The sequence below is a fragment of the Trichechus manatus genome, unplaced genomic scaffold (genome assembly GCF_000243295.1).
Source record: "Trichechus manatus latirostris isolate Lorelei unplaced genomic scaffold, TriManLat1.0 scaffold00052, whole genome shotgun sequence".
Lineage (NCBI taxonomy): Eukaryota > Metazoa > Chordata > Mammalia > Sirenia > Trichechidae > Trichechus > Trichechus manatus.
The window spans coordinates 13,347,756-13,367,856 of NW_004443988.1; the positions used below are offsets into that span (position 1 = coordinate 13,347,756).

Sequence of the window (20,101 nt, forward strand, 5' to 3'; positions counted from 1 at the left end):
GCCACTCAGATGAACTAGGAGAATGGGGCCACCCAAAGCTAAGGGAGCAAAGCTGCTGTTCCAGTGGGCCTGGAAGCCAGAGCTGAAGGACCTCCACCCAGAATCCAGAGGGCGTGGCCAACATCCAGAGTCTAGAGGGCAGGGCCATTGCCCAGATGATCCCAAAGAACAGAGGATTATTTTCAAGCCTTGAGAGCTAATGTAAATTGTTCTGCTGGGTTTTGGACTTCCTTGGTGCCTGTCATCCCTTCTTTCCATTCAATTTCTCCCATTTGTAATGAAAATGTCTACCTTGTACCTGTTCTGCCATTGTACTTTGGAAGCAGATAACTTGTAGTCTAGATTTCACATTCACAGATGAAGTGGAACTTCACTCCAAGGTGGAATACAACTAAAGTCTCACCCATATTTGATTTAGATGATTCAGAAGATGAGACTTTGGACTTGGAGTGAATTTAAGACTTTTGGGATGATGTCATGGGCTAAATGTGTTTTGCATGTGGCAGGGACATGAATTTTGGGGAGCCAAAGGGTAGAATGTTATGGATTGAATTGAATTGTGTTCCCTAAAGTACATGTTGTAATTCCTAACTTCTATGCCTGTGGTTATAATCCCATTTGGGAATGGGTTGTCTTTGTTATATTAATGAGGCAGGATTAGTGTAGGGTGTGTCTTGAATCAATCTCTTTTGAGATATAAAAGAGATTAAACAAGCAAGCCAGAAGCAGAGATGGGGAAGAGAAATGCCAAGCCACACGAAGATTTCCCAGGAGCAGAAGCTCAGAAGAGACAAGGACCTTCCTCCAGAGTTGACAGAGAGAGAAAGCCTTCCCCTAGAGCCAGCATCCTGAATTCAGACTTCTGGCCTCCTAAACTGTGAGAAAATAAATTTGTTTGTTAAAGCCAACCAGTTCTGTATTTCTGTTATAGCAGCACTAGACAACTAAGATATCCTATTATAACAGGCTTTTTTTTTTAAAATCATGCTAAAATATACGTAAAATTTACCATCTTAACCATTTTTAAGTATACAATTCAGTGGCATTAAGTACATTCCTAATGTTGTATAATCATCACCACTTTTACATCATCCCAAACAGAGTCTCTGTACTCATTCAATAACTCCCCATTTTCCCCTCCCCTCAGTCCCTGGTAACCTCTATTCTACCTTCTCTCTCTATGCATTTGCCTATTCTTGCTATTTCATATAAAGTGGATCCATATAATATTTGTCCTTTGTATCTGACTTATTTCACTCAGCATAATATTTTCAAGGTTCATCCATGTTGTAGCATGTATCAGAATTTCATTCCTTTTTATGGCTGAATAATATTCCATTGTACACACATACCACATTTTATCCATTCATCTACTGATGTGCACTAGGGTTGTTTCCACCTTTTGGCTATTGTGAATAATGATGCAATGAACATTAGTGTACAAAGTATCTGAGTCCCTGCTTTCAGTCCTTTTGGGTATATACCTAAGAGTGGAATTGCTGGGTCATATGGTAATTCTATGTTTAACTTTTTGAGGAACCACCAAACTTTTCTAAAGTAGCTGTACCATTTTAAGTGCAACGTATGAAGGTTCTAATTTTCCTACATTCTCAACAATACTTGTTATTTTTTGATTTGTTGTTTGGTAACAGCCATTCTAGTGGGTGTGAAATATATCTCATTGTGGTTTTGATTTGCATTTCCCTAATGACTAATGATGTGGAGCATCTTTTAATGTGCTTATTGGCACATCTTCTTTGGAGAAACGTCTATTAAAGTCCTTTGCCCATTTTTTAATCGGATTGTCTTTTTGTTGTCGAGTCATCTTTATTATTAAAATGTCCTTTTTTTCCTAGTTGTAAAAGTGATAAAGGTACAAAATCAATGTATAAATGTAAAAAGTGGAAGTGAAAGTCACTCATATTTGAGATGGGGTCAGAGACGGAGAAAGGTCATGGAGGCAGTCAGAGTCCAAGATGCCAGGTCAAGAGTAACAGCAAGAGCACGTTTCCAGATACCCTAAATGGCTGAGTCAACAAGTCTCACTGGCTCTCATACCTCTCCTAGCAGTTCTTTTAGCCTGGGAGGGATCCAGTGCCGTCAGTGGACCCATAGGCCTAAAATTTACAAGCTCATTACGCATCCTGTGTGTCTACACTTCCCTTCCAAGGCTCACAAGGGCCAGCCAGGCTGGGTGAGCTCAGAGGAGAGGGGTGGTTATGGTGTGGAAGCACCCAAGAAAGAGGAGCCAGGGCAATGGGTGAGCAGGAAGAGGGCTGAAGAGAGAAGCCTGGGTTACACCCTAACAGAGGGATGGGCTGCTTTAAAGTAACATTTCCTGCTGAAAGTATTACATGTTCATTGAGGAAAAATCTGGAAGACAAGTACAAAGAAGAAAATTAAAATGACCAATAAACTCATCATCTAATATGGTTTACTTTTTTCCAGCATTAAAAAGTTTTTTAAAAATAGAAGTGCTGTGTGTCTGAATGTGAGGGGGGGTTTCTCCCATTCTCCATATATAAAAGGGGTATACGTATATATTTGTATGAGTGTGTGTGTGTGTACATATATACGTATATAGTAAAATTAAGATCATACATTATCAAGCTTTCTTTATGCAACATTATAATATGAAAATTTCCCTATATCATTAAATATTCTTCAAATTAATTTTTCTTAACAGCTGAATAGTGTTCCACTGTGTGGAAATGTCATTATGTATTTAATCATTCAATAAATATTTGAATGAATATTTAATATGTTTATTAGGTTGGAAATTTAGGTTTGTTTCTCCTTTTTTTTCCTTTTTTGTACGTGGTAGTTTTAGTGAAAATATGTCACTTACTTTGTGATGGGGTAATTTAATCTCTCTGAATCTATTTCTTCATCTGTAAACTGGGAATAATAATACCTGCTTTATCCATGTTGTAGTATGGCTAAGAGATCATGTGTGTAGGGTATTTCATTGTTCTCATGACTTCTCGTTTGTCCAACTGGCTTGGTGGCTGGCGAGGCCCCCTGGCAGGGCTAGGGAGGGTGAAGTGAAGACAGTGGGCCTGGGCTTGGGTGTTGGGTGGAAGTGCCTCCCGGGTAGTCAGGAGGAGAGGCCCAGGGGCCTGTCGGAGGCAGGATTCTCACTCAGGAGGGAGGACTGGGCTAGATGCACAGCTTTGGGAATCTTTAGCTTTGTGCTCTAAGAATGCATGGTCTTTTTCCAAGAGAAAATGTGTTGTCAGAAAGGAACAAGGCCAAGGGCTGGCCTTAGGGGAAAGATTAATGAGGAAGAGCAATTGGGGGTGGTGGTGCAGAAAAAACAGGATCATATACACAGAGGTCAAAAGAAAAAAAGAGCCAAGAAAATTCAGGTTTAATTCCCATTAGATACTCCTCTGGGCTTTCTAAAGCTTGACCCTGTATAAACTTAGCTCTGACAGCCTTGCTTGACTGAGACTGAATCAGTGAATTATGAAGCTAAATCCTTAGGGTCGAGGGGTCTAACACAGATGAACCAATAGTCCCTTAACAAAAAAAAAAGAAAAAAAAATCAATCTAAACCAAAATAAAACATAACTGGAGAGCTAGAGGCCAATAAATCTATTACTGAAGTTGGTAGCTATTTAGGCTCAATGTAAAGTAACCTCTGCAATTGTCACTGGGCATCATGAAACCTACCAAATGCCTCTCGAGTATTAAAAAAATTTGATGATCTCTTGAGAGCTCTGCGAAGCTCTCCTGACTGAGGAAGGGGAGTGGGCTGGGCACAGGCGGAGGCTGCTGGGGAAAGCCCGAGGGCCTCTGGTGGTCTGAGCTCTGTCAGATGTACCCAGGAGGGAGGAACCTCAGGAGAGGAAAAGGAGGCGAGCAGAAGGCACCACAAGAGCACCGTGGAAGGTGTCAGGAGAAAGAGCAGGGGTGCTTCTGATACCCCAACACCCCGAAGAACTCTGAATGCATAGTAGCATTCACTGCGGCAAACTGACCCTTAATATTATTACAGATGTTTTTGGGAAAGAATAGAGGAGCCGGAGGATCTGGCCTCCTGCTCTGGTTCTGACGCTGCCTGGCAGTATTGCCAGATGTTTTTAGCGTCCACAGATAAACATTTCAGAAGGGGGTGGGGGGGCTCTTGTTCTCTTATAAACCCCCTTCCCTCCTCCAAAAAAGCTCTGTCGTTTCTTTTTAGGATTACTTTCAGACTACACTCTTACCTTATGAAAAGCACATCTATTCTTAGCGCTCACTTTAACTGTCTTCTTTGTACTATTTTCACATAGTCTATCATGAGATTGCATTCTCTTGATCATAAAACAACGTTACTAAAAAGCGGTAACTAACAGACAGTGCTGGAAGACCAAGCGTGAGTCGCCTAGCTGTGAATCTCAAGTTCTCTCACTACACTGCAGTCTCATCTTTGTGTTTTCTCTTCCCCTCGAATCCTACTGGTCACCATGACCTGTGGATTCTACACCTGAAATGATCTAAATGTTGGGGTGGGGGGAAAAGCTTAGGACCTGGCTTAATTATACTCTGAAAAAAGCACCTCTCTTCTCTGCTTTCATCCCCTCTTCTCTCCTCTCAGCGTTCGCCATGCTCATCACCCATGAGGTCTCCATGACCCTGAGGACACCCACTGCTGCGGGGTCTTCCAGCGCCTTGTCTGTCTGGCAGTAGCTTTGTGCCGACTCTCCCCCACCTTCCCTCTCATTCCCATTGCTGTCGAGTTGATTCGGACTCCATAGCAACCCTATAGGACAGAGTAGAACTGCCCCATAGCCCCTTATTCTGTAGCCCATGCCAGCCAGTCCTTGTCCAAGTGTTAGTGGGCTAATGCAGGTAATGTCTGCAGTTGAAAACGGGGCTCTCTGGGGACATAATACCCTAACCTAACAGAGGGACCCTAAAAGTGAAAGTTCTGGTTCCCATGGGAGCTGAGAGGAGTAAAGGGCGTGCAACAGAACCTGGTGGCATCCATCAACCTAACTACATAGTCTACCTGGTACAGGAACAGAGTGTGGAGTTAGACTGACTTCATATCCACTGATGAGCTATATGACCCTGAGCAAGTTACTTAACCTCTCTGTGCCTCAGTTTCCTGGTCTATAACATAGGGTTACTTATAGTACCTGGAGCCCTGGTGGTGCAGTGGTTAAGAGCTCAGCTGCTAACCAAGTCGGCAGTTCAAATCCAACAGCTGCTCCTTGGAAATCCTATGGGGTAGTTCTACTCTGTCCTATAGGGTTGCTATGAGCCTGACTCAACTCTAACGGCAATGGGTTTGGTTTTTTTTTTGTTTTTTTTTCAAATAGTACCTAGCCCAGATGGCTGTTATAAGGGTTAAATACCTTATAAACAGTTAACCCAGCCCCTAATACGTGTTGTTTTGTTGTCAGCTGCCATTAAGTTGGCCCCCAAGACTTATGGCAACCCCATGCACAATGGAATGAAAAGCTGCCCAGTCCTGTGCCATCCCTGTGATTGGTTGTAGCTCAAACTGTTGTGGTTCATAGGATTTTCACTGAATGATTTTTTTGGGAGTCGATCATTAGGCCTTTCTTCCTAGTCTGTCTTAGTCTGGAAGCTCCACTATAACCTGTTTAGCATCACAGCAACAGACAAGCCTCCAATGACAGACAGGTGCTGGCTGCGCATGAGGTGCATTGGCCAGGAATTGAACCCAGTTCTCCTGTGTGGAAGGTGAGAATTCTACTACTGAACCACCTCTAATACATAGTAAGTGCTTAATAAATAGTTGCCATTATCACTATTATTTTTAATAATAAACAGTATTATTTATTTCTTAATATATATTCATATATATCTGGGGCTGGACTCTGGCTAGACAAAGACCATCCCTACAGTTTCTTATCTTGTTTAATATTTGCCACAACTTCTCAAACTCTAGTTTCTCTCAACCTATAACCCCCAGCCCTAGTCTCCTCTCCCTGACTTTCTCAATCTTGTCCAAAGAAGACCAAGGAACCAGGACTCAAACATGCTGGGGAAGAACAGCTGGAGAGGCCTGCCCCGCAGACGGCCCCTTCCTTTGTCTCCCTCCCACACTTCCTCCTCCCTCTCAGAAACGTTTGTCACCTTCCCAGCATAACCCACAAGCCCCAAATCAGGAACGCAGGATGTGTGTGCTCACCAGCAACAGCTTTTACAGAATTTCCTCCCTCACATGAAATTGGATGCCTCGACTACAAAAACATAAACTGGAATTCTCCACAAAGCTACTTATCGCTAAAATGCTTCCTTGCAGGGGCCAGAACAGTGTCACAGAAAGCATATTTTATTTTTGAAAACAGAACCTAGAAGCCAGTGGCTGCCCCTGTGCTTTTTTTTTTTTTTTTTTAACAGTTTAAAGCAATATTTGGATACAACCAAAGTGTCTCCTTTTTTCTCAGAGACCTAAGTTACAAAATATACTGGTTTCTATTAGGGTGTGTCTAGCACTTTCTGTGCCGCCAAGCCTTCCATTTTATAGTTTGCACACCAGTAGATTTTCCATGAACAGGCTCAAATTTATTCCCAGGCAATGAGGTTTAGAAACCCATTATGAACGTGAAGATTGTTCTAAAGCAGCCTCAGAATTTGGCCATTAAGTTGCCTAAAAAGAGCATTTCTGACATACAATTTTTTTTCCAGCATGCCTTAATATATGTGTGTGTTGGGGGGGGGGGGCGTTATTCACTCTCCTTGTGTATTTCCTTGCATTGGGCTGTTACAGGAAATTAGTTTTTTAAATTCTTCTTCTCTATCTTTTTCATTTCTGTACTTCTACAGCATACAGCCCAAACACCCACCTACACAGGCATTTTACATATAGTTGGAAGCCAAGTGGCTAAAAAACAAAACAAAATCATTTAATAGTGTCTTTATAGAGATTTACATGTGAATTCTAATAGGAGCCAATGGTAATTTTGGAGGAAAATGAGCCAGTTAGAGAAAACTGCTAATGGAAAGTGTGACTATAATTCAGTTTTGTTGACAAATGAAAAAGCAGGTGCCATATTTTTCAAGAGAAAAATAACGTAGGAAATAGAGCTGCATATGTACACACTCATACACACTCTCTCTCCGTCTCCAGAAACATACATGTTGGGTACAACTGCAACAATGACATCCAGTTTTATGTTTTGACTAAGACAACCCTCTTCTCCTATCAGCTCTCTAGGGGCTCCTTCCAGCCAGGCCAGGCTCTTCACAGGCTCCCAGCCTTGCCACCTCCTCTGCTTCCCTCTGGCTGGATAACCTCTTTCTCTTTCTGCCATCCAAATCTTTCACCCCTCAAGGCTCCGCCATGAAGCCTTCCCTCCAGAGTGTGAGACTGCAGAATTGCCCCATACTCCAAATCCCACACTGTGTATTGCTGATGCCATGCCTCCTGCAGGCTCAGTTTTGGGTGGGTGTTGTCTCTCCCCAATATGGCTGCAAGTCTCCTGAGGGCAAGACCACATCTAATTTCACTTAGATATACCATTTACCATCATAGCACCCCGCACCACTTGAACACAAAACAGATGATTGACTAGCATCTGTTGGATTATGTGAACAGTTGGGTGCAGAGCTAGAAGACTAGGCAAATGGTTAATTTAATATGGCAGTCTAAACCATCTTAAAGAGGTCTAGATAAAGTTTATAGCTCAACAACTATCCCCTGAACTCTGCCAGCAGACCAGTCCCCTGTCCCTAACAACACATCCCTAAAGAACTCTGGAGGTGACCTGTGGGGCATGCTGTGACATACTGCCCAGATTCTCTTTCAGGAATGAAGGACACTGCTGGGAGTGCTACCTGCAGACAGCCCTCAGCTGAAGGGAACAGCATTACCCAAAGCCACACTCCCTTCCTCGGATTGGCCTCCATCCAATGCCTGATCCCTGTGGGGGTATAACTTGACCTCCTTACCCCAACTAAGAACAATTCTGAAGGGTCATCCCAGCTCCAGAGCTCTATGGAGTTGGCTGAGGCTGTTGTTGGATCTGCATCACAGGTCAGCTTCTCTCTCTGCCCAGTGTGACTTCCTTCCTTTCGCTTCCCCAGGTGTTGATCCCAAGAGCAGTCACCAATAAACCTCCTGCATGCTAATTTCCAGCTCAGAGTCTGCGTTCCGGGGAACCAACCTACAACTCACTCCATCCATCCTCCTCCCAACAATCTACTACTGTGTTGATGGCACATGGGTGGTTGTGGGTGGAGATGATACAGATGAAAAAGACCCAGTCCTTGCCCTTAGGCAGCTAACAGTTGAATACAGGAGATGAGATGTGTACAGGAATAACCATAAAACACAGAGTAGAAAATGGCCGGTGTCAAGGAAGAACACAGCACAGAGAAGCAGGGTGTAATCCTGGGGTAGGCGTTGGGGTAGGGGGCACAAGCCTTCTTTATACATTGGCTTAGGCTGTGACCATCGGTAGATGTGACCTATCTCCCGAACAGGATTCATGCCCTGGAGGGCAGGATAGACTGTGTCCTCATCTCTCTTTGCATCCCCCATACTTCCTAACACAGAGCCCCAGACAGCACAAGAAATCTTAAAATTATGCCCCAATTAAATTTTTAAAAAAATTAGTTCTCTTTACAGAACGGGTTTCTGGCTGCAGATCTGGCCTGTTGGTGCAAAGCTCTCAGGAGGCTCCTCAAAAGTGCATTCGTTTATCATGCCCATAAAGTCTCCGTAACGTGAAAACCCCCACGACAAGGTCCTTCTCTCAAAGCAGCTACAATTCACTGTGTGGATGAGGCCGAGACCCATCAAAAGCCCAACAAACAGGAACGAGAAGTGGGGATGTGAGTAACAGCCAAACAATAGGTGATCCCCCTGCTGTCAGTCAGCCATCTATCAGTCTGTCGGTTGACACAATATACTGAACAGCCCCACCTGTCGGGGTGCTAGGAACATAACAATGAGAATCAACAAACCTTCCAATCTAACAATCCCCCCTAATTCACTGTGCTGGCAGGGTTTCCGTTTAAAGGGGACAAGGGCCTTTAGCCAAAAAATCACCTGAAAAAAGTGATTTTTTCAAAAAAGTGCCTGAAGGAAAGGTCTGTCAGCTGTGGGAGCCGCCCCCTGTTGCTTGTGCCTCCAGGGCTTTTTCCCACTGCTGTTCTGCCCTCACTCCAAGGCGACGCGCTACAGTATCCTTCTACTCTTCCTCTCTCTTCACTGCTTTTGTACAATCTGTTACCAGCTTCTGTTGTTTGTTTCTCGGAAATGCCACTGGAAGCCTTCCCCTCCTGCCTGTCAGTGTCATACCCCCTCTGCTAGTGTGACCACAACCCGGCAGCTGAGGCCTAGAGCCGAGGTAATCCCTGCCCACCTCCATCTCTGCCAGGCTTGGGTTTTGAAAACCAGTGTTCCTTCTGTCACGTCTCTGCTCAGCAATCAGCCATGGCTCCCAAGGCACCTTCAGCATCAACTTTTTAAGACCCTGTTATAATTCGCCATTCCTACACTGACCTAAGGAGGACTGGTGGTGCCACAGTTAAGCACTCAGCTGCTAACTAAAAGGCTGGCAGTTCAAACCCACCCAGTGGCTCCGTGGAAGAAAGACCTGGTAATCTGCTTCTGTAAAGACTCCCCCCAAAAAAACAAAACCCACTGCCATCAAGTTGATTCCAACTCATAGCGACCTTATAGGACGGAGTAGAACTGCCCCATACGGTTTCCAAGGCTGTAAGTCTTTACGTAAGCAGACTGCCACATCTCTCTCCCGTGGAGTTGCTGGTGGTTTCAAACTGCCGACTTTTTTGGTTAGGAGCCAAGCACTTTAACCACTGCACCACCAGGGCTCCTTCCGTAAATATTACAGCCTAGAAAACCTTATGGGGCAGTTCTATTCTGTCACATGGAGTGGCTACGAGTTGACACTGACTCAGTGGCACCTAACAACAATACTGCTGACCTCGGGGGCAGTGGTAGGTAAGTGGTAGAATTCTTGCTTCTACGCGGGACACCTGGGTTAATTCCCAGCCAATGCATCTCATGTACAGTCACCACCTGTTTGCCAGTGGAGGCTTGTATGTTGCTAGGATGCTGAACACGTTTCAGTGAAGCTTCCAGACTAAGATGGACTAGGAAGAAAGGCCTGGCAATCTATTTCTGAAAATCAGACAGTGAAAATTCTATGGATTAAAATGGTCCATCTGCAGCTGATCACCGGGATGATGCAGGGCTGGGTGGCATTTTATCCTGTTGTGCATGGGGTGGCTGACAACACTGACCTCATTTCATTTCCCATTTCTCCCCAGTATACACTATATTCAGTCACCTCCCTGTTTGTTTGTGCCTTGCTCAGGCTGTGTCTGCCTCCCGGGAGGCCTTGTTTCCCCTTGGCCACATACTGCATCTTACCACTCCTTGTCCCTGTATTCACATGGGCAAAGCTTAGGACCTGGGAGAGGGAAGGGTAGGAGGGCAGAGTTAAGGCCCTCTGCTTTCTGTTCTTTATTTCTCTGGAGGTCTCCCTATCACATAGCAGCTTTGTCAGATAAAATGCTCTTCTGTGGCACCTACCCAGCTGCAAGGATGCCCTATCAGCTCGACTGCCCTGGACCATCTAGTTGTGAGTGGAAGTAGCTCATCTTCCCTCTCAGCTGGATAGACTTAGTCTTCCGAGTGAGAAACGGGAAAAGCTGACATCGCTAACATTTTCTCCCCTGTTGCTTCTCGGGAAAGACTCTCAATCACTCCTGAGTTAACATACCAAACTCTAAGGCTTCTGAGAGACGGATGGTGGGTTTGTCAAAGGAGAGGCTGCCAAGTTAGGTCTCTGGAAGGAATCCAGTGTTCCACAAACCCTGCCTCCTTGCTAATCATAGAAGGAACCAAAGACTCCAGAAAGGCAGAGAAGAGCTGCAGGAACAGAAGGACACAGGAACATCATACTGTGTTTCCTTGACACCAGATAATGCAGATTGAGATAAACCTCAAACCCACCCCCATCTGGAGCCTCCACTGCAGGCTGTTGCTCTATGAAAGGTCTGCACAGCACACAGTGGGGAGATCTTCAGAAGTCTCCTGAGAGGGGTACAGTAAAGAGTGGGTGGACCACAGAGACTTCCTCACTCCTCTGCTCACTGGTGACTGGTAAGGTGACTGCGATGGGCAGAAGTGGAAGGGAGAGTGGTGAGCACCTTCTGTGCCTCCTGCCAGTTCACCAGTGTGGGGGTGGAAGAAGGGATGCCCCCTTCTGCCATTTGAAGGGCATGAAAGAGGGGAGCACTCCCATCTCCAGGTTAGAAAGTGGATGGGTAAGGAGTTATCTGCTGTTTACAACTTTCCCTAGAGCTGGAGGAAGGGGTGGTAAAAGCAGCAGTTTTGAATGTCCCCATCTTCAAACCTTGAGCTTGTGGGTGGCATGAGGTTAAAAAAAAAAACATGGCAAACACACACATACACACACACACACACACACACACACGCATACACACACCAGAGAAAGAGAGTAAGAGAGTGAAAAGGAAAAAATTCAGAACAAATCTCCTTAAGCGATCTTATTAATGTGATAATAAGGACAACAATCTGTGTTACATGTGCCTAGCAATCGACAAAGCACTGGGGTATATCGTTTAGCAGCGTTCTCACAATAATCCAATCAGGTAAGAATACAAACAACAGCACCATTTACTTACTGATTACTACGTACCTACCAGGAACGCTTTTCATATGTTATTTAATTTAACCTTGCCAACACTCTTGTGGTTCTATTGTTACTCCTGTTTTGCAGAGGGGGAAACGGAGAATTGGAGAGGTTAATTAACTTGCCCTTCAGGTGGAAATTGAAACCTAGGTCTGTCTAATTCCAGAGTCTAGGCTCTTAACTTTAACCTGGCTCTTTCACAAGTGTGGGAAGGGAAGGGTGTTGAGAAGGAAGCAGCCCTAGATCTCACCTCCTTCTGAGACAGGTGCACACAGACACACAGAAGTACTCCAGCAGGTCCCACTCACCTTTGTCTTTCTCAGTTACAAACCCATCACCTACTCGGCTTGCACACATACAGGTCACCAGATGAATGACAAGCTTCCCCTAGGAACAAAGGTCAACCCCGAAGAATAACACCTGTCATTTAACCTGTATCTGAAGCTGCAACAAGGATTTTCATTCGACAGGATACAGCCATAGAAGCAAAGCAATGAATTAGCATCCCAATTTGAGGCTTTGTCATAAAGGAGAGTACTTTCAGTGAGATTGAATGCCATTTAGCAGAATGGTTTGTGACATTCAAATAAATGTTCAACTTGTAAGATTCAAGCCCACGAAGAAAGAAGAAATGACTGTAGAAAACAGTAAGGCGCAAACACATGGTGACAGCTCACAAGAGCTGGCTGCCCTATTCCTTATCTGACCCATCTAGCATGTGCTCTTAGCTCTGCAGAGGCTGTCTCCACAAACTGATATGCACAAAGACAGGGATGTTCCTCCATGGGGCAGCTGGAGGAAAACGGCACCAGGGCACTTAAGAACTTTGCCCCCTCTCATCTGAACCATGTACAAACTGTTCTGGAGTTTCTCCTCCCTCCCTCTCTCCTCCTCCCCTCATCTTTGGCTAAGCCTCTTTATCCTCCTCCCCCCTCTACATCAACCCTCACAAGGGATAGGAGGTTAGGGGGAGGGGAAGCATGAAGAACGTTAGTCCCTGGGATCCTGAGAGAGTAAAGGTCAGTGCCAATGTCCTCGCCCTTTTGAGCTCTGGAAACAGACTTAGATACACACCACTGAAACTTTTAAGTGATGGGAGGAGATCCACGGGCCACCTGTATAGGCACAGAAACATACAGGCAGGCAAAGGGCTCATGTTTGTGAAATATATCCACACACACCTACACAAAGCAGGTGGCCCTTGTACACACAGATATCCTCACACAGAGGCATCCTAGTGAAGCCACCTTTCCTTTACGCCCACATCGGTGGACCACAGCCACCCGGTGGGAGGCAGTGGAAAAGAAGTCCTTGGACCTGGCTGCTCCCTGGCTGTGAGACGTAGGCAAGCCACTTAACCTCTCTGAACCTCTGTAAAATGGACATAATAAGCACCTCACTAGGTGTGGTGAGGATTAAGGGGAATAATATACGTAGGCCCTTGGCACAACGCCTGGCACTGTCCTGTCTGGCACTGTCCTACCCGGCTCCTGAGCCTACCTTTGCTACACCCCAGCCTGGGCTGACAGTGCCTCGTCACTTGTGCCCTTCCTTCAGGATTGCGTCTGACGTTGGGAAATGTGAGGGCCAAACTGGAGTTTCGAGTCACTACCAGGAGGATCCCAGCAGGCAGGTCACAGGTCTGCCGGCCATGGCTAGTCTTCAGGGTGCTGGGAGCCCCGGGCACGTGGGGCGAGCAAGTCGGTCCCAGGTGTGTGGGCCCGGGGCGGGGTGGGCCGGTGGGGACCAGCAGAAGCTTGGAGGTAAGTCAACCCAAGGCAGTGGGTGGCTTCCTCCTGTTGCTCAGTATCACGGAGAGGCGGGGGAGGACATTCATTTTTTTCCTAAGTATGCATCCACCCATTGCTTCGATAACTATCGATTGTGACGAGCTGGCGGTGCCTCTAAAACGCGAAGCCCGGCTCCGCACAACCAAGCGTCTGCGTTCCGGGCCCCCCTCCGCTGGGACCTCCTCGGTCGGCTGCCGGGCGGCGATGGGCGAGCGCTTCTGCACCGGCTCGCTTAGCAGCCTCGGGAACCGCAGCCACGAGCTTTGGTTTCACCGCTGCTCGTCCACCCCCGGGGCCTTTCCTTCCTGGAGTTCCCCGTCAAACCCTCCGAGCTGATCACCTACTCCGCAGCGTGGCTCCAGCGTCCTGGGTTCAGGGACCTGGCCGACGCTTGGCAAGTTATTCCAAAAGGCTGATGTGTTGCAACCCTCGCTGCAGCAGACTACGGGACGTGGATTTCCCGAAACCTTCCCCGCCCCCACCCAGCCCGGGAGACCCCAGCCCGCTGCAGGAGTCCGGCAGCGCCAAGAGCCCCCAGCAAATCCACCTCCTCTCTCTCCCGCGCGCCCAAGTGCAATTGGGAGAGGGGAGCCCCAAAGCAAACTCAGGGCGCGGAGCAACCCCCAGTCTCGGCCTGGAAGGGATCCGGATGCTGGGGATCGGCCTCCCGCCTGGCAGCTGGGAGAACTACTCACGATTTCCTGCCCGGGCCTCCTCTCCCCCCGGGCCCCAGCCCTCTCTGCTGGGCGGCGGCGGCCCCTCTGTACCTGCGGTGGTCACGGGCTCGCCCTCGCTCTGCTCGCCGGAATCCGAATCCATGCTGCGGGCTGGCCGGGCGTCCTCAGCCGCCTGGCGTCCCAGCTTAAGCTCCGCGGTGCACTCGGTGCGGGAAGTGGGGCGGCGCGGGCTGGGCGGTGCGCGGCGGCCTCGGCCGGGGGCGGCTCCGCAGAGGCGAGCGTTGCCCGCCGTCCGCGCCCCGCTCCCGACGCCCGCCGGCCGGTGCCTGCACGCGAGGCGAATGCAGGGAGGAAGGTGCGGCGCGCCAGGAGAGAGGCGGGCGGAGGGGAGAGAGGGCGCGAGCCGGGAGGAGCCGGAGCGTCGGACGCCCGGCGGCTTGCAGACTGGGGTTAAATACCCCGGGGCGGTGCCGCTCCTCTTTCGGCACCCTGGACGAGCTGCGCGCGGCGAGGGTGTGCTGGTCGGCGGGGTCGTGCCCCTTCCCTTGGGTGTGACTAACTTTGGAGGCTTCTTGGGTGAAAAAGCACCTCTACCGCGTAGGAAAAGGAGAGATTCCGAGTGGGAATTCTGGGCTGCCTGGGTTCTAGTCGTATTTCGCTCGGAGAGCTTGGTCAAGTGACTCAACCTCTCGGTGTCTGTTTCTTTATCCTGAAAATGGAGATAATGATAGTTCTGTGCTCGTAGGAACATAGCGGGGAGTAAATAAGATAATACTTGTGAGGGGCCAGGGCTTGGTCGCCAAGCGCAGGGCCTGGCACCTAGCGAGGAAGTAAACAACACGCAGCAGGTAATGCCAACTCTGGCTATTACTATTATTCGCTCGGCGTGGGCGCGGCAGATTGGGGAACCGGCGTTTGAGCTGATAGTTAGCGTCTGAGCCCTCGCCGGGAAGGCTAGACCCGCCCTGCCAGTCAAGGAACCGTGCCACTTAGCGCAGCCAACTCGCGGGGTAGGAATTGATTTTAAAAAACTTTTCTTTGTCTGATGGGATTAACTTCCTCACCAACCCCCTCCCCGATTTCCTAATTTAAAAAAAAATTTTATTAATTAAGAGACTAAACTGGAGACGGGGCGGGGGGGATGCATGGAGCAACAGGGCTCGGGAGCGCCTTTGTTAATTCTTGATTATCCACGCAGTTTTCTTGTCTCCGGAGTTACTGGCTACAACATTTACATAATCTCAGGCTGGCTTCTCTGCACGTAAAGTGCGCTCAGAGAATGCAAACGAATTTTATCGACCTGAGCAAAAGGAAATCAGCGCTTTCTAAAAAGCGCGATTTATTGTTTCCTGTGTGCACTCATTTAATCGAAAGAGACCCAGTGAAGACTTTAGGTTGAGTTATTTGAAAATGCTATTTGGAGGTAAAAAATGGTTGAAAGTTGGCAGCTTCATAGAGTCCAACCTATATTGTTATCCCCATTTACAGATTTGGAAACTAAACCTCAGAGAGGGTAGGTAACTTTCCTGTGGTCTCACATCCAGTAAGTAGGCGAGCTGGGGCTGATGAAATCAGTACTGTCTGATATCCAGACCTGCACCTAACCTCTGTGATATAGTGTCACAAGTGAGTTTTGGCTTCTTGGCTACCTGGGGGCTGCCTTTAGTGAAGGTATGGGCTTCACAGAGTGCAAATACAGCTCTACTTTGTATTCTTGGAAAAAGTTTTCTGGATGGCCAAACTTATGAGCTTTAGTGAGAAAGCTGGGTGGATTTCCATGGAGTGGTCAAGAGCCCCACTCTAGGTATGTTGTGACTTTGGACAAGGGCTTAAGCGCCTTCAGTTTCCTCATATGTTGGCGTCTCCCTCATAGGGTGGTGTAAGGAGTAAATGAAATAATGGGTGTGGAAACTATTACCCAGTGCCTGGCACACAGTTAGTGTTTGACAAATCTTAGCCATTATCATGGAAAGAATATTAGTTCTCAGATCTAGTGAATCCTATTTAGAAAAATCACATTTTTAAATGAAAAGAGAAAAGGAATGGCAAAATTTGGGTAAAAGTTCATACTCAAAAAGATAAATAACTGGGACCATTTAAAAGTTTGCCGTAATAGCTTTGCAGTCTTTAGGAAAAACAATAGCTTCACAGAACAGAGCATATTGGATTGAAAAGACATTCAGCTTCCTCTAAAAGCTAGTGTTCAACAACAGGAAATTTTCTCTGCTCCCACAGACCTCCTCTCCTGGCGCTTGGTGGAAGATTTTTTTAAAAATGGACAGGTGTCTGGGTTGAAGGATGAGGGAGAAAGAAATACCCACTTACAGGAACTTGATCGACAGTAAGCGAAGTACCAGGAGAGCACAGTGATGATACACATATACCCATCAGTCGCTGGATCTCTACCGAGTACCTATTGCATTTCAGCCTAGAAATAAAAGGCTGAGGAGGAGGAAGGGGACACTGGCCAATGTGCCTCTGAAAAGTCTATGAGGTCTTTAGCTATTAATTTATATGTTCCTATATTCAGTCACCCTGGTGGCGTAGTGGTTAAGTGCTACACCTGCTAACCAAAAGTTCAGCCGTTCAAATCCACCAGGTACTCCTTGGAAACTCTATGGGGCAGTTCTACTCTGTCTTATAGGGTCACTATAAGTTGGAATCAACTCGACGGCAGTGGGTTTTGTTTGGTTTATATTCAGTCAGGAGCCCTGGTGGTGCAGTGGTTAAGAGCTCAGTTGCTAACCAAAAGGTCGGCAGTTGGCAGTTCAAATCCACCAGCTGCTCCTTGGAAACCCTATGGGGCAGTTTTACTCTGTCCTATAGGGAACTGACTCAACAGTAATGAGTTTTGTTTTATATTCAGTCATAGAAGAGTCCTGGTAGTATAATGGTTAAAGCACTTGGCTGCTAACCAAAAGATCGAGGATTTGAAACCAACTACTGGCTCTGTGGGAGGAAAGACCTGGCAGTCTGCTCCCATAAAGATTACAGCCTAGGAAACCCTATGGGTCAGTTCTACTCTGTCATACAGAGTCACTATGAGTTGGAGTCAACTTGATGGCATACAACAACAACATATTCAGTCATAGTATATTTCTCCCAAAAGGAGGAAGACATAGAAAATTGACAATGACAATGATATCTCAATGAAATGACAGTGAAAAATTGAATGTGGAGTTAAACAATGGAGAAGAGAGTTCCAAACTAAATAAAGTCCCCATTCCAATTTCCTATGATATGCAATCTGTTGTCATGGGACAACAAGACAAAGGGAAATGACTGCTGGCACATGTGTGTGTTTAATGAGCAACATTAGTGGAATACACCTTATCTATCCTTCCAGTATGGAAAAATCTGTGGAAGAGAAGGAAGTCCTTAAAATAGTATACCACCAGCATCACTTGTGTGAAATCTGAGATGGTGACTCTCCTGTACAAACCAAATCCTAGTATGTTTCTTTAAAAAAAAAAAAAAAAAGAAGCTCTTAGAGAAGAGAAAGGGTGAAAGGGCCTCTGTAGTTCCTCTGTATATTTTTAGAAGAATGGCATCACTTTGCAGACTTGAATCTAGAGTCTGAGGGTTATAAACCACCTTCCTCAGTGTTTCCACTACATCTTTTCAGTCTGGCTGCTCTTCAGAACACATGAGTTTCTAACTCTTATTGGTCATTTCTTAACTTCACCAAATGAAATTGTTGGCTTTTTAAGGGAATTGCCTGTCTAGTGGGGAAAGCATATCTATTTGTAAGGTGTCAAGAAACAGATAATAAAATAGATCCATTTCTGCTAACACAATAATACTCCTTTAATCTGAGCCCGCGCTGTGACTCATCCGCCGGTCTCTTGTGGGATGGAAAGGGAGCTGTCTGCAAACCTTCGGCAGCCAGCAGCCAGGAGGAGGGAGGGAAGTTCCTGCCACACGCGAGGGCTGCTGCTCTGCTTCCAAAACCCACGAGCTCTGGAGCAGCCGTTTTCCCGGGGCTGAAGTGGCCCTTGGTCCCTAGGGACAAGAGGTTGGCCAGGACAGCCTCTGTTTTTGATAGCTTGTCTCAAGGTGGACACTGGGTAGAAGTGCTAAGGTGGTCTCCATGAAGCTGTAGGCAAGCTGGAGACTAGGATCTGAGTTGATTATATATCCATCTAACAGAACAAGGCTCTGGAAGACAGCCTTGAAAGAGAGGGCTTTCCCTATTCCTTTCTTGCCAGCAAAAATAAGTTTTTATTGTTTTTTCCCCTTATTTCAAAAGCATGGCACATTGCTGTAGAAAAAATGGAAAATGCTTATAAGCAAAAAAGAAAAATTTTAAAACCCATTCATAATTCCACCAGTTGCAATCGCGGTTAACGTCTTTTGAAACATTTTCCTCTGTGTGGGTACACAGCATCCGGCTTTTGTAGCTTTCTTTTTCCCCTGTAACAGTATGCTGTGAGCTTGATTCCATCCATTCTTCTACAATATGACTTTTAATAGCTGTACAGTATTACATTGTATGTAATATATTTTAAAAATCCTGTTCTGTTGGGCATTTAGATTGTTTCCAGTTTCTGTTGTAATAGTATCAGTGAACATTCACATATCTAAATCTTTGCACACATCTTTAATCAATGGCGTGAACCTTCAGCAGCCTCATTTGTTCTTGGGAGAGAGAAACAGGAAGAAAAGTGCAGCTCACAAAGTAATTGCTGTATATATCCCAAGACTTTCAGGTTATCAGGAGTTTTTGTGGGCACGATCCTTTCTAGGTAGAGGACGAGGTATTTCAGTTCATTCTTGTACTCATCAAGCATTGTTTGAATCAAGAGGGGTTTTGTATATCCCTCCACACTTGCTTTGTGGGCAGTGTGCCCTCAGAACAGCTCCATCTCAGTCCAGACACCTCGTGCGAAACAGAGGCTGAAGCTGGGCTGGCCACTTGGGCGTCAGGCTGTTCTCCTGGATCCTTAGCTCCTGCCCTCAGGAGCTGCCCACAGGTCAGCTTCCTGAGTAGCTAATGCAGTCATAGTGACTCTAAAAGCACGAATTCCTGGGGCAAGGGAAACTGAGAAAGAGGGAGGGGGAAGAGAAAGAGTCAGAGAGAAGAAAACACAGTAGGCCCAATCTAGGCCTCACCACGGTCCAGCTTCTGAAGGGGTTATTTGTAAACGCCTTAAATAGCAGCACCAAGATCATCGCTCATCCCTGCTGGGAGACTCCTGATTGCGTATGCTTTCTGGTCCCACCTGTGGCATTCTCTTTGGGGGCTGCAGGATGTGACTGTGATGTATAGGAGCTACTTTTACAGGGACCTGTGTGGCTCTGGTGTAGGCATCCTTAAGTGACTGTTTTAGCTGTACCCAATGCCTTCCCATCTTCCTGGCTCCCCACAGCTCTGTGGCTTGAGAAGGGTTGCTATATTCCCACTGCAGAGGGGACAGAGTCAAGACCATGAGGCTGAAGCAGCAGCTAGAGTGTGACAATTTTCAGGACAGGAGAGCACCCGAAGACTGAATGTGGGCAATGGTGTCTCAGTCTCCAAAAGGAAGAAGGGAGTGGATTCCAGAAGTAACAGTTTGGTGAGATTTTTGTTGCTCTCTAGCAAAAGTATGGAACAGACAGGTTTATAAGCATTTAAAAGAGAAAACATCACCAGCAGCCAACATGGGTTCTTTAAGATCATGCCCTGCTAAAATGATGATGTTAACTTTCTAACCAGGGTCATTAGGTGTAAGATCAAGAACATTTTATTCAACTTCAAATTAACAAGTGTTAGGTGAGTCCCTTGCAAAGTGCTCCATGTGCAAACTGAAGGGAAATGACTGCCACAGATACCGTATGCTGCAAGTCGTGATGAACTCTTGCTGTTACGTGGCTCTGCCGCTGGTTGAACACCACTACCCACTGAGCCTTGATTTGTGGCTCCAAGTTAACTTGGAGGGAGGTCGCCAGTGGAGTGGCACAGAGCTCTGTTCTTGGCGCTAGCCTATTCGTTTTTTTTTTTTTT

The 20,101-nt window shown here is 46.5% G+C and overlaps 1 protein-coding gene across 1 annotated transcript in view; it reads right to left on the reverse strand.

Moving 5' to 3' along the window:
- The window catches only part of TNFAIP8L3 (TNF alpha induced protein 8 like 3), a 64,871-nt gene extending 50,596 nt beyond the window's left edge, over window positions 1-14,275 (reverse strand). Inside the window, exon 1 of the mRNA XM_004377660.2 lies at window positions 14,209-14,275. Coding sequence (XP_004377717.1) covers window positions 14,209-14,260 — 52 coding nt within the window. The 5' untranslated portion in view covers window positions 14,261-14,275. The remainder of the gene's footprint in view (window positions 1-14,208) is intronic.
- Between the last annotated feature and the right edge of the window lie 5,826 nt (window positions 14,276-20,101).